The 14,461-nt window shown below is 38.1% G+C and overlaps 1 protein-coding gene across 6 annotated transcripts in view; it reads left to right on the top strand.

Moving 5' to 3' along the window:
* ltbp3 (latent transforming growth factor beta binding protein 3) overlaps positions 1-7,529 on the top strand; it is a 34,726-nt gene extending 27,197 nt beyond the window's left edge. For 5 of the 6 annotated variants that reach the window (XM_051401386.1, XM_051401382.1, XM_051401385.1 and 2 more), the window contains 6 exons: positions 55-195; positions 3,313-3,441; positions 5,147-5,308; positions 5,397-5,486; positions 5,597-5,725; positions 6,455-7,529. In XM_051401386.1, coding sequence (XP_051257346.1) covers positions 55-195; positions 3,313-3,441; positions 5,147-5,308; positions 5,397-5,486; positions 5,597-5,725; positions 6,455-6,606 — 803 coding nt within the window. In that variant the 3' untranslated portion in view covers positions 6,607-7,529. The remainder of the gene's footprint in view (positions 1-54; positions 196-3,312; positions 3,442-5,146; positions 5,309-5,396; positions 5,487-5,596; positions 5,726-6,454) is intronic. The other variant, XM_051401383.1, reaches the window with a different exon arrangement.
* Positions 7,530-14,461: the final 6,932 nt, after the last annotated feature.

Raw genomic sequence — 14,461 nt, 5'->3', positions numbered from 1 at the left:
ACTATCTAATGAAGGAATTATCTTGAATGTTGACTAAATCTTTTTGTTCTACAGATGTAAATGAGTGTGAGGACCCAGCCAACTGTAAGAATGGCCACTGTGTGGATACTCCAGGGTCATACTACTGCATCTGCTCTCCGCCTTGGACCTTGGCCACCGATCGTAACAGTTGTGTGACTCCTGAGGAGCAGGCTGGTGAGTGCAGACACTCTGCAGTAGGAGGTTTATGAAGAGCAACAAGGTGGGCAACAGCAGTTTATTCTGGATAAAGAAAAACAAATAAATCATAGTGTTGGCTGTCTGCACTTGTGGGAGGCACTATATGTGAGACAAAACTGATTTCCGTGCCAAGTTGAACAAAGACAGTGGAGGAAGCTACTTACCTTTTTGCAGGCATCATTGTACTAAACGGAGACGAGAATATACAGTAAAGCTTTGTAGGTAGCGGTAACCTTAACTAGAAGGCATTAACATCATCATATTGAGCAGACAGATCAAATTTGACCCACAAAGTTTTGTCTCAGAAATTATGTAAGCATGTTGAATCAGTTTCAGGTTTTTGTGATCATACTGTATCACTTTGAGTCTGTAATTGACATTGTTAATGTAGTTTTTACATACAATGATGGCAGGAGGATGATGATGTTGGAGGAGTATTACAGAGCCATCCTAAGCTTAAACATGTAAAAACAAATAAAAAACAAAATATATTTTTTTGTTCATTTGAGAACATGCATTTTAAATCAAGGTATAGACAGTCAACTGATAGACAAACATGCAAGATATATCCATACATATATGTATGTACATTTTGTACATGTGATGGTAAAAATAGTTCTATCAAGTGATGTGTTGTTTGTGTATGCAGGTCAGTATTTATATTTTCTTTTAGCTTTAATAAACAGTGTTGAAATTAAATAGGGGTGTTGAAATAGTAATACACTACTTATACAACCACAGAGAGTAGCTACTATTGCTATATTAAGACGTATTGATATATTCTATGTCATAATGTAAATCAAGTAAGGAGATGCCTTTGTAATTGTAAATATAATCTCTGTCTGAATAGCTGGCGCGTTAGTTGCAAACTGACAAAAATATTTCGCTGGCCAAACACCACGCTGGAAAAAAGTAGTAGTCACACAAAACCTGAAGCCAATGTTCTGGTTGTATTGATGAAGAGGATCTGAACTGTTTTCTTAGTCATGGCTAGAGGTATTATACAGTTAAATCCCCCCTGTTTAAAGAAAGGAAGGTTGCGGCCACCACATTTGCAGAACCAAATGCAGTGAGGAATGAGTGAATGAATTTCAGATGCCATAGCCATGCTATGTCTTGTTGCCAGAGGTATTTTGTAGGAAGTGTTGTCTGCATTCCCTTTACATTCAGGATGGGAGATGTGTTTGCTTTCTTGCTTTTAAGTCAAATATGTTCAAGGTGGAGTCTGGTCAAGTGTGTCCTTGTCAACACTTTTGTTGACACACCTGAGCCAAGGTATGGAAAGTTCTGCTTTGATTATAGTGAGGTGCTATTGCTGTTGTTTGCAGATGATGCTGTCCTTTTAGTTTGTGACCATCAGTACTTCCTGTTGCAGTTTGCAGTCCAGTGTGTCACTGTTTGGACACAACACTGTGCCTCCAAGTTTGAGACTATGGTCTCCTCCTACAAAAGAGAGCATTACTGAGCCCAGATGAAAGGGGAGTGGAGTAGTTCAGATAACTTGGGAGCTCATTCATAAATTTGACATTGACCTCTGGGGGGGACATTGACTATGATAATACAGACATTGTAGCTGGCTGTGATGTTAAAGACAGAAATTTAAGTGCTGGTATGTTTTCATTTTAACCCTTACCTATGGTCTCATGCTTTGGGTAGTGACTCAAGTGTGGATAGAAGCAGCCAAAATAGGATTTCCCTACAGCGTGACTGCAATTCAGAAGGATCTCCATATCAAGCTGCTGCATCTTGGCATTGAAATAGCCTCTTGAAGTTGTCTGTGCACCTGGAAAGCCTCCTTTTGTTAGTATGCACGCATGACTGAAATGGAAGAGTAGCAAAAAAAATGTAAATCTCTCATCTGACCTGATAGTTCAGGATAATTCCTGGGTTCTTGAGAATACAAAGTATGGATGGCTCTTGTCTCCCTGTTACTGATACAACAATGACATAAATAAATGACTTGTCACTGGATGGGTGGATATTCACTGATGAGCTTAAAACCAACTTACTTGGACACATGTTTTTCTGTGATTAATTTGAGGAAGGATTGGCCTGTTTAAACACTGAGCAGTGCCGTCCTCTGTCCTTGAGAACTCTGAAAAACTGAGCGAACCCACGGTTATTCTTTTATCTAATCAATCAATTGTTTCAAATTGGGCAACAAGTTATTAGGACTGAATCAATGTGAATATGGCTAGTACTGTACTTGGCTTGGATTTAGAACAGTTGGACTGTAGACATTAGAAATCTGTATTTAGATCTCTCTTTTGAACATTTGAACACCTTAATGCGTACTGGACTCTCATTCTTCAGGTTTCAGTCTAGGGACACCATATTTGGTTTTATTTAAGCTTCAAGAAAAAACTGAAACAAATAAAGATTAGAAACTTCACATCGCGGTACACACTGGCCTACATGGCGGTATCATTTTCTCTGCAAACTGCCTGCAAATCTCTTTGGCATATAATATTCCACAGTTGAAGTGTTGCTGGAACCGAGCTTCCTGTTTTAACCTGCAGCCTTTTTTGTAGATATCGCAGAGTGGTTGCATGTTTACTAGAGACCAGCTGCAGTATTATGCATGACCAAAGCTCATTTTGTCATAAGCAGAACCTTGCATGCAACATTCATGATAGAAACATAAACAAAAGCAAACGGGACATACAGGGGGTGGACACAATAACAGTATACACTGTACATGTAAACCACTACAATATCACTGCAATAAATGCTGCATCTGAAGCTTAAAATGTTCAGTTTTTGTTGAGACTCAGCTCTCTGCGACTTCTTTAACCTGACTGGTACTGGTACATAAAAGAGGTTGACTAAATAATGTAGTGCAATGTCACAATATCACACACAACAGCCTCAACAATTAGCACAGAGTTGAATAAACATGTTTTTGACAGTCTCAGAAAAAACTGAACATTGTACAGTAAATATCACAAAGGGAGTGTTTATTGCAGGATTATTGTACTGAATTTTATGATGTAGCACAAGTTTTCTTTATTATTGTGTCCACCACCTACAGACTAAGAGCTGGCCCCAAGCAGATGTTCATACTGTAACCAGTGTCTGTGGTGCCCTTTGCAGATGTGAATGAGTGCCAGGACCCCTCGTACTGTAAGAATGGGAGGTGTGAGAACACGCCCGGCTCCTTTCACTGTTTTTGCGACCCTCCCCTCACCTTCAGTGCAGCGCTGAAACAGTGCGTCTATGACGGTGGGTAAAATCAGCGTCAGCTCACCTGAGCATGACCGATCAAAATGAGTTTTGGCTTACGTCGACATCTGCCACTCATATTGCTCCTTGTAATTCCTCCCAATTTGTGTCCCATCTGGCCTGTACTGGCTTTATGTAATGCAGTTTTCCCTCTTACCCACTTTATAGAGACAGTTCCCATTCTTGAAAAGATACTACTTTGTGTAGTTATTAAAAATACATATCGAATGTTCGCATTTATGCACACAAAGCAAAATCAGAGTATGTTCAGTGGGAGAAAAAGTGATTACTTTTATTGTATTTTCTCTGCATGTCTATGTCAATTTGTGTCTCTTTTGTCTGTGTTAATATAGATGATACCATTGATTCGTTCTTTTAGAGAAAAGACAGACTCAGCATTTGAAAACTATTCATTTAGTGGAGAATGAGGCCTCAGCTCAATAGTGATCATTTTGCATGTAAGATATGTGATTCACAGTACTTTAATGTTGTGAAAGGGATTAATGTCATTAATATGGCTAGTTAAATATTTGTGAATAAGGCTACAGGACTGTTTAAGAGTGATACATTGTAACCAGCAGACAAAAAATGACATTGAAGACTATTATATTCTGTCCACGCAAATATATTGAACATACTGATTCACAAGTAATGGAGCTGTAACAATAAGCTGTGTGCCTAATGAGAATAAATTGGTAGCCTATCTTCATCATCAGTTCAACACACATAGCTGCCATTATTGTTTTATGTCAACCAAACTGCACCTGAGTTTTACTTGCAAGCACAGTGCATGAAAGATTGGTAATTAGAAACTCAATTTTGGTAGTTCTGCCCAGAATTATTATATGACCATAGGTCAGCCTTTGAGTTTAGATTAGGTGTCTCTTCTTATCATCATCTTATGCTTTATATAATTACAGCAACGTATTTAACACTCGAAACAGATACATATTAACACATTCATACACGCATAACACTTATGGACAGGTCAGTGACTTGAAATGAAATTGGTTCTCATTTGTAGATATGACATTGGTTTTGATATGAGTTTGGTAACTTTTCTAATATTTGTATGTGTAAATGAATAGTTTAATCTACTAAAGCATATTAGCTTCAATGTGCAATGATAAGATCTCCATACTGTACACACAATATAGAAGCTTTAGTTAGCTTTTCCTTTGCTGTCTCTATTATTTACAGAGGGAATATAGTGTATGACATAGCAAGCTGAAAAGCTGGTGGACTAATTTCTGCTCTTTGGCTGATACATGCTTGGATAGACTTCTGTTCTCTGTTACGCCCCAACCATAATACATGTGTACAGAGAATAAACGGATGGGTGCATTTTATCCATCATCTATATGTAGATTTTGGGTGTCAGTAAATATGATCTCATTATTGTAAGTATCAGAATTTCCGATTTCACGTGCTGAATATATCTGAAATGACATTCATCCTTAAAGTTACAAATTTATAAACAGTATAATATTTGCCTCTAGACATCCTTCACTGGCTTGCATAACACTATTTTACTTAGAAAACCTGATATTAATCTTAGAGTTCAGGACTGGCTGAATGTGGCTTCCTGTACTTAAACTATATATATACTGAAACGGAAATGGAATGAGTCTTGTAAATCTGATAGTGCCTGAATTCTTACATTTTAGCCTTTAATTACTGTTTTTTATCCTTCTTTTTGACCCAGATCGCACTGCAGCCCACAAGGATGTGTGTTTCAAGCAGGTTGACGAGGGTTTGATCTGCAGTGAGCCCATTAACCTCATGGTTGTGACCTACTCCGAGTGCTGCTGTCACTATGGTCGTGGCTGGGGGCCCGAGTGTAATACATGTCCACCCAGAAACTCAGGTTAGCAAACTGAAGACGCAACTGGCCTCAGCTTTCACTGACTTTTCTTTTCTCTTGAGCTAAAAAGACATTTATTCCTTGTGTTCAGAGATGTTCAGTCGTCTGTGTGACATGCATCTAGAAACTGAGTCTGATGGGGAGCAGGATTTCCTGGCAGCTTTTGCCAACTACAACCCAGGTAAAACCATACACCATTTTTGTAAATATCCAATCATATGTCAGAAAACACTATTTGTTCCCAACCAACCCCACATATACTTCTTTCCCCTGCATATTTTCCTCTAAAAGGTGACAGTTCAGAGGAGGATTCAGATGAGTGCAGCTGTGCAAATGGCCGCTGTGTCCGCTCCTACCTGGGCACCATGTGTGAATGTAACATAGGCTTTAGACTGGACCACTCCCGCACCCGGTGTATAGGTTTGTACCTGCTAGTTCTACAAAAATACCTCTTTTTTATTAGTTACTTATTGCATTTAAAGGAATATACAGAAACCAATAGATAATAGGTATGTGCACAGACCAATACCAAGGATTTATCATTTTACAACCCAAGGTTGAATAACGAAAGTTTGCAGTTCCTTCATGCTACACACTCTGAAAAAGATAATTACATTTATAGAATTTATAGGCTGTCTCTGATTTCCTGTTGTTTGGCCAGCCTGAGTCCCATTTCGTCCAGTCCAGACATTAACCAGGAGCAGCTTTAAGTCCAAGCTGGACCAGCATCCGCTGTGGTTGAGCTGGTCGCGCTGATCTGGCTGGGTGGATCGACTCAAAGCCCGCTGCTCTGTAATCCAAATCCCATGCATCCTATTATGGTGGCTGGATGCCATTTCTGTATAGAAATAGCAATAAAGTCGAAATCAGATTAAAACAAAAAACAAGAAGTTTGAAGGAACTAGCCTACCAACCGTAGCATCTGCCATTGTCAGAATCTCCTGATCCACTCAACTTGAACAATTTCGCTTTGAAATCAAACCCAATTAGACATCATCATCAGTATGCCAAAAAAATACGACACAACACTACTGGCCGCTGCATCTATATGCGCAGCCGTTGAAATGTATTTAGCCCTGTTGAGCGATGTTTTATTTCCTTTTATACATTTTACACTTATTGATAAGTGCTTGTGTTTATTTATTTCAGACATTGATGAGTGTGCAGAACCAGGAACTCGTGCCAGTCCGTGCAAGAATGCTCGCTGCGTGAACACTGCAGGCTCATTCAAGTGTTTCTGCAAGAACGGCTTTGTGGCCACACGCAGGCCAAACATATGTATCCGTCGCAGAACTCGGTAACCTCTGTGTGTCACTCTGTTTATGCCTATCAACAGTATGCAACACAGAAAAGCACCCTGCACATGCTGTACATACACTCTCACAGTACATACAGGGGACTGTGTGTACACAGTGAACCTAAAGACAGGAGTTCTCATCAGGAGCCGAATCATATAAGTGGCTCATATGAAATGTACAAAACATATCATTGTCAGCTCCTCTTTCACTTCCCATCTCACATTTTAAGAAATAATCAATACTGACAAGGAATATGTTTGTTTGTTTGTTAGTTTGTTTGTTAAACATTTTTTGTAATTATTGTTTTTTAAACAGTTTTTTGTTAAGTTTAAATTGTGCATTTTTGTGATTTGTTTTCCATTTATCTCCCTGTTGTATTGATCTTTCATTCTTAATTTGAATCGATTCTCAAGCCACCTCTTGTTTTATTAAGAAAATGTGTTTCAAAGATCTGTCTGGTATTCCTGCTTTGTACTTCAGCCCATTCAATATTTTACATTTTACGGTATTCCCCTCTACATTCCCATCTAAGTCCACATTTTTTCATGTTTGATACTAAATTTACATCATCTGATTTGTGTTTTTTAACCACACATTGTTGATTTTGTGTTATTGTACAGTTTGTCTGATGGATCAGCAATTTCTATAAGAATGGTCCCTATGTCATCCCTGTTTATTTGTTGGTGTGAAATATGAGAAACCTGAAGTTTTTGTATAATTTGACATGTGGAACTCAGTGGACTGTAAGCTAGATAAAAAAGGTCATGCACTTAGCAATGGGTGTAGTGGAAAAATGTGCTAAATTTAGCTTATTCCAGAAAACCTATAAAGTTTGACATCGATTGTCATGATTGCTGCAAGTATTTAGGAAACCAAAGATGCCGCTGAGATAAAAAGAATTTAATTAAAAAAAGATGTCAACCAGTCATGCATTTGATTTTCTTGTGTTTGGGGGTGTTCATGTTTTGTTCACACATAGTAAAACATATAAAGTATAAGAATTTTAAAACAGATGTATTCAGAGTTCACATACAGTCAGTTTACATAGTACTGAGGAGCGCACTGTGGTCATGCACGCCTGGAAAAGCAAATAAAGCCAGCACATGGCAGGGTCTCCACAGGTCTTCCATTTTTGTTGTTAGTATGCCATTTTGATGGGACATTACTATTGCGGTATTGTACTATTATATTATTACTATAAGTAGCTATTTCACAGCATTAAGAAGTATTTTATTTTAGGATTCAGTTATCATGATAAATATGCATTTTACAAGTATTAAGATTAAGATTTACTGTTCCTCAGGGCTGCCATTTTTGTTTCCTGGAGTTATTTGTGCTACTGACAGCTTCCAAACTGGTGATGTAACCCTTTTAGAGGTAAACAGTGATTCTCTTGAATCTGAAATTTCAATACTGTTCTCTAAGATGTCTGTGATGACCAAGTCTAACTAATTAACTTAATTAGTAATGTATCTTATTTATCTTAATTTGTCTGATGACCGACAAACAAGTCCCAATAGGAAATGCTATTGAACTGTAGATATCATCTGGAAAGAACATCATCATATCGTATATAAGTATATTAAAGTTGTCCAAGAAAGTCTTTATTGGTCCTAAATAACCTCAATCTTAATCTTGAGTCAGTTTTGTTCATACCTGTTTACCATGTTAAAAATATCTCAGATCTCGGTACGGTCTGACATTGAGACATGGAGGAGTGAAGAATGGACTGTATCAAAATTTCGGAAATGACTCTTGTTTTCAAAGGTCTTCATTGTTCAGACTAAGAGTATGTTTTTAATTTGGCCTCATCAGACAAGAAAACACCAGACTAAATATGTGCGTCTGTTACAAAATAGGAGGAAAGCCTCAACGTGGGTTGGTCAACTTGGAACAAAATGCTGTTGGTGTGGTGAATATGGGAGAGTAGACCACAAATCCCACAGATGCCTGAATAACAGCACCATCTTGTGGCTTCTTTTTGTTACTATAACTTCTACCAAAAACCTAGTGTTCAGCTTTTGAGAAAACAATTGTAAGATCCTAAGTTCGAAGTTACCAGATATTAGGAGACAAATTTTATTCGAGTATGAGAGCAGAGTTTTAGTAGAGAAGAGTGGTAAGAGTGGTGTTGTTCATCAAGATGGTGATATTAATGCCAATTACGTCAACTGGGTCTTTGTATCTGTTAGCAATCACCATGAGCAGGCCCAGATGCTGTTTATCCTCCTATAGTCCTTGATTAGTTCCAACAGGGTGACATCCATGTGAAAAGTTCATACTGTAGATACAAGCATTTTTATATACAACATGTTATGTGTTTCCCAGAAGAGGAGAAATAATCTACACAGGGAGGGTCGTGTGCTGGTGGTGTCCAATTAGAATGGAATTTTGTATAAAATAAATTCTATATATAGCAATTACTGTAATATGGTGACATGAAATTACCTTTGCATCCACTCACAAATAAACAAATCTGTTTTTAAATAAAAAGTTGCTTAAATTTAAAAACAGATTTGCAGAAAAGAAATGCAATTTGTTTGTTTGAACAAAAGTTTATAAAGATATAGACCTGACTATTTAATTCTGCCTTGAAAAACAGTAGTTTGATTTAAGTTTGTGGGCTGTTATTATTATTTAATTATATTTACTTTAGTTATGTAGTTGGCTGGGCATTGTCTCTTAAAAACTTTTGGCCTTAGTCTAAATTATTGTTCTGATGAGAAACATCCCTTTGTGCAGCCAGACAAAATGCCAAAATATCATCAACAGATTGCATTAACACACTAAAATATATGGAAATAAAATCTTAACAAATAAAGTTTTAGAGTTTATTTAAGAGGTAGAGATACTGTAAATAAAGTGAAATGAATACGTAGTAAATTAACCCATAACGCTGTTACTGCAAGCTGATTCAGCAGACATAATTTCTTTGTGAAAACTACTAATTGTTCAAAGACAATGCTTGTTTTTTATGTTTATCTGGTCCTACTAATCCCAAATAGCTAGGAGAAATTCAAAATACACACCAAACAAAAGCTCGGGTCTCAGGAGGATAAAGACAGAAAGCAGATATGTGACTGTAAGAGAGCGTTCAGTCTCGTCTTCCTTTGAACATAAACAAACTCAGTCGGTCAAGTAAACAGGCTGTGAAGTTTTACTTGATGATTTCTTGAGAAAGATGACCTCCATCAACGACTTCTTTCATCCTGACATCGACTGACTGTCAACTATCCCGGACTTAAGCTGTTTAAGCAATAAAACCCACCTTGTTTTACTATGTGTATTACCATTGAGGCTTCAGAACCTCTAAAGTAAAGAATGTGTTAAACGACACTTTGGGGTTACATTCATCAAATTTCAATTAACATTCAGGTTTTAATTATTGAAATTGCACAATTATTAATACAATATCACAATAATAATAATTAAACCATTTTCAGGTACACAGATTATTTCGACATAACTATCCCACTTACTTTTTCATACACATCAACATTAACACAGATCTGTTGAAATATTATTTTATTTCAGAATGTAGGGGGTTTGGGACAAAACATAGCTTTAAGATTTGTTGCAATTTTAAGTCAAATTGGGTTTATTTTTAGTAAAGTTTAAGTACAGTAGACCTAACAGAGGTTTAAGCACTGCAACCACTACTGTAACAAAACACTGAATTACTGTAATGAAAGTTGTGAATAATCAGTATATATATATATATACTATATATATATATATATATAGACTGTATGTGTGTGTGTGTGTGTGTGTGTGTGTGTGTGTGTGTGTGTGTTAACAAATATACTAAAACAATTATTCTCTCAACAAATATTGTTCTCAAAACACAGAACAACATACCGAGGGTAAAGCGAGTACTCTTAATCAATATCAGATGTAGTATTCATATAAACTTGTTCTCAAATAAACAGTAAATCCCACTGATTTGAAAAGAAAGTTGATGTTCATAGGATTTGACACTTGGCTGCTCTGTCTTTATCCCCCCCATCTGTTCACTTATTAATCCTGTAATAAAAACTAACTTTATAACTTGTTAAAACCTGTCAACAACCATACAAGTGTTGCGTGGGTCAGTGAAGTCACAAATCTAAATCTACCAATAAGAACGATAACAGTGAAATGTGTCCCGCCTAAGCAGGTGCAACAAAGCCAACAGGAAACTGAGGAAGAAGTCAATCAAAAACAGTGCATACAGTCCTGAGAAGAGGTCTAATCAAATGAATTTGGGTGTTCAGTAAGATTTGCTGAAGAAATCTTCATTTTCATAAAAAAAAATCTGACTCTCATTATTATGGGGTTATTCTGCAGTCCGCATTTCATTCACAAAGAGAAGAAGAGTCCAAGTTTCCTTTTTTAAAATGTATTTATTTTTATTGTGCAACAAAAGCTACAGCAATAGTGACTCTGCAAATACAAAAATGAGAAACAGGAATAGAATACAAAAAGTAAACAAACAAAGAGGAAAAATAAATAAATAATAATAAAAAACAAAAAAGGTGACAAACGTCATACGAAATGTAATAATGATGGTGACGTAATGCTGCAGTCCAAGTTTCCATTCACATTACAACAGCAACATACAGATAGTAGACCAGCTGCCTTCAACACGAGACCTCCTGCAACAACAATTACAATTACTTAATATTTAATGCATTTTGACCAGCGCTACACTACACTCATACCAAACTCCAACTGGACCAGAAGCCCAAGACTGATGCTTCAAAACATACCAGTACCAGCAGCTCCTCCCAAGGCTCCAACACCAGGCCCCCCCGATACACCTCCTGGCTCCAACTAAAGCTCTCCATCTAATTCCTCCTATAATTTTCTCTTGAGCGCATCTCCAACCTCCTTACCTACCTCCTCCTCTAATTATTCCTCCTTCTCTAGTTGTTCCCCTGGCTCATAGAGCAGCCTCTCCCGACGCTCCTCACCTACCTCCCCCTCCTCCTCTAGTTTTTCCTCATCCTCTTCCTGGTTGCTCTTCCCCAAGCTCTTCTCCAAAATCTTCTCCCAGCCAGCGCCCTTCAGTGCCAGAGGATGAAATATGGACTTGTGTGGTGCTTGATGATCAGAACAAGATCATTCTGAGTAATCTACAGACAACAAGCTGCACTCTGAGAGCAGAGGCACCCAGCTCCTACAAGACCTCAGGCATGCACCAAGCTCCCACTGATCACACCCAGCACCACACCAAAGTGGGTAAAGAACCTGAGGGCCATTGTAAGAGAGAGAAAACAGCAAGCTTGGCATCAGGGGATGTAGGAGACACGCTGGAAAGCCGGAGGGAGACTCTCAAAGGAAGTTTCTATTATGTAACAATTCATTTGAATTTAGGTTTTTTAAGTTAATTTCATTTAATTTTAAGGACCATGTACTGATATTCTCATGTACTTGTCACTAAACTTGTGACTCTGGTCAGGGTGCCTGTCACAGTTTGGTTTGATCTGGGGGGGATAGCATGTACCTCTAACATTTGATGCCCTTCCGGTGAAGCTTCTTCTGACATATGGTGAAAGGATGCAGATACCATGTCACAAAGGTTCATACTGTATATCTACCTGCTCCCACCCTAGACCAAAAGTGACGAGAACCACGGTGCGTAGGTCTATATTGATTTAATTTGTTTTGTGATGTGATGTGATTTCATCTTATCTGATGTGTTGTGCAGTGCTGTGCTATGCTGCGCTGTGCTGTGAATACTCATGTCCTTATTACTAAACTTGTGATTCTGGTCAGGGTACCTGTCAGACTTGGAGGGGGGATAGCATGAACCTCTAACGTATAATGCCCTCCTGGTGAAGCTCCTCTCTGGTAGTTGATAAAAGGATGCATATCACTGAGGTTCATATGTGTGTCTACTCCCACCCTAGACCAAAAGTGGAGTCAACAGTGACATGGGCCACTGTGTACTGGTCGATACCGGTCCATATTTAATTTGCTTTGATGTGATTGTATGCTGTGTTGTACTGTGTTGTACTGTGTTGTACTGTGAGGTTCTGTGCTGCGTTGAGCTGAGCTGTGCTGTGCTTTGCTTTGCTTTGCTTTGATGTGCTGTGTGGGTTGGCTGGCTGTAATGCTAGCAGGGTGTTGTGATGCGACTAGTACATTCTGCTAAGCGAGTCATGCAGAGATGCCTGCAATCTCCCTCCTTTAGCTTCTGCTGCTGGCCACCCCAGCTGGGGTCCAGGAAGCAATGTGTAAGTCTTCTATAGTCAGTACAAAGCCTCTCCCTCACCAAGACTCCTACTATGCCTATTTGTTGTAGCCCATGGTAACAACCCCCAGGCGGAATCTGTAGGGGATCTCAGAGCTGCAGTGGTCCCTAGAGATGTTCCACCAACCACTATCTCATTGCATTGTGGGTAAATCTTCAGAGGTATGATGACTAGGGAAGTAAACCCAAAACAATACAACTTAAGTAAGAAAGGTGAATCCTCTACATGTTAAAAATTAAATGAGGTAGATTTAAAAATTAAAATGCAAAATAAAACAACAAATAAAATAAATTAAGAAAGTAGACAGTTAGTGAATAAGCAACAGAATTGCTGCGCTACAACTGCAGAATGTATGATTTTTTTTGTTTATACTCTTAGCCTAGTACCATATAAAAAAAGTTTTCTCTTGGATTGGTTTTTCTTCCAGCATTCTCTTTGGATGACTACAGGACCTACAAGAAAAAAAGACCCCAGAGGACCTCAATAAGAGATACAAGATGAAGGACAGCCTCAGGATAACAAAAGAGATGAGAGACAAACCAAAAGGCCCAGGAACAGGAGACAGGGATGATGATGAGATGAAGGCTGTAAAATGGACAAGAAAGAGAATCTTAATGCACTAAAAACTAAATGTACAGTATTGTCTTTCATTACTTTGACAGTGGATAATTAGAAGGAATAGAAAAGGCCCCACAGACACCATTTGTATACATACAGTATGTATATAGTATTGCTGTCTAAGGCAATAGTTCTAACAATTAATGATAATTTAATCTGTTTTCTTGTTTTTGGTTCTTCAGGGCTTTCTTTTGTTACTTGCTTCTGTTGCTGTGGTATGTCTTCTAATCTTATTGTCCTTTCTCATTAAGTTCAACTGGACCATGTTCCCCATAGTTTCTCTGCCTCCTCCCAGGCCTCAGCAGCAGCAAACAAACAAAGTAATTCAGCCTCATGGTTACCGAACTGGTGATTTTTAAAAATCTTTTTCTGTAACTTTTGCCGAGCTTGTTAAGTTGGTTAAGAACACTATTAATATAGTTTGCTAATACACAAAAAAAGTGGCTGTGGCACTTAGAAGACTGACTCATATATATATAAAGTGATATGAAGCTCCTTTCACTCGACATTTTTTAAGGAAAACTGAAAAGATTTTTTACATGCAGCCGTTGCTTTTTAAATAAAGATGAAACTCAAATCTAGTACTTATACCCGAATTATAGTAACTCATTCCAGTGCAAATGAATGGATCAAAAACAACTAACCCAGTGAAATCAATAAATGAAGCTGCTGTGCTGTTAAGAAGATGTGTAGAGTGTCTCCCCATTAGGCCAGCCTACAACCTGCAGTAGCGGACAGTCACAGAAAAAGCCAGCAGGAGTAAAAAAAGGCCGACACAGGAGACAACAGATGAGGTTACACTCCTGCTGAGACAGTCCATGAGTCAACACCACTGAGGCATTTATCTGTGACTCCCTCAACTGGGATTTTTTTGTTGATCAGATCTTTAATTCTTGTTTTTCTTCTTGTGGTCAAAGAGAGGTGCTTTGTTTGTGTCACACCTAATCGGTTAACTAATTGTAAATCTTTTCATGTGTTACACAAGCTTTCTGAGTGAACAATTA

This window comes from Dicentrarchus labrax, unplaced genomic scaffold, assembly GCF_905237075.1.
Source record: "Dicentrarchus labrax unplaced genomic scaffold, dlabrax2021, whole genome shotgun sequence".
Taxonomy (NCBI): Eukaryota; Metazoa; Chordata; class Actinopteri; family Moronidae; genus Dicentrarchus; species Dicentrarchus labrax.
This window is presented reverse-complemented; position numbering and strand designations above follow the sequence as displayed.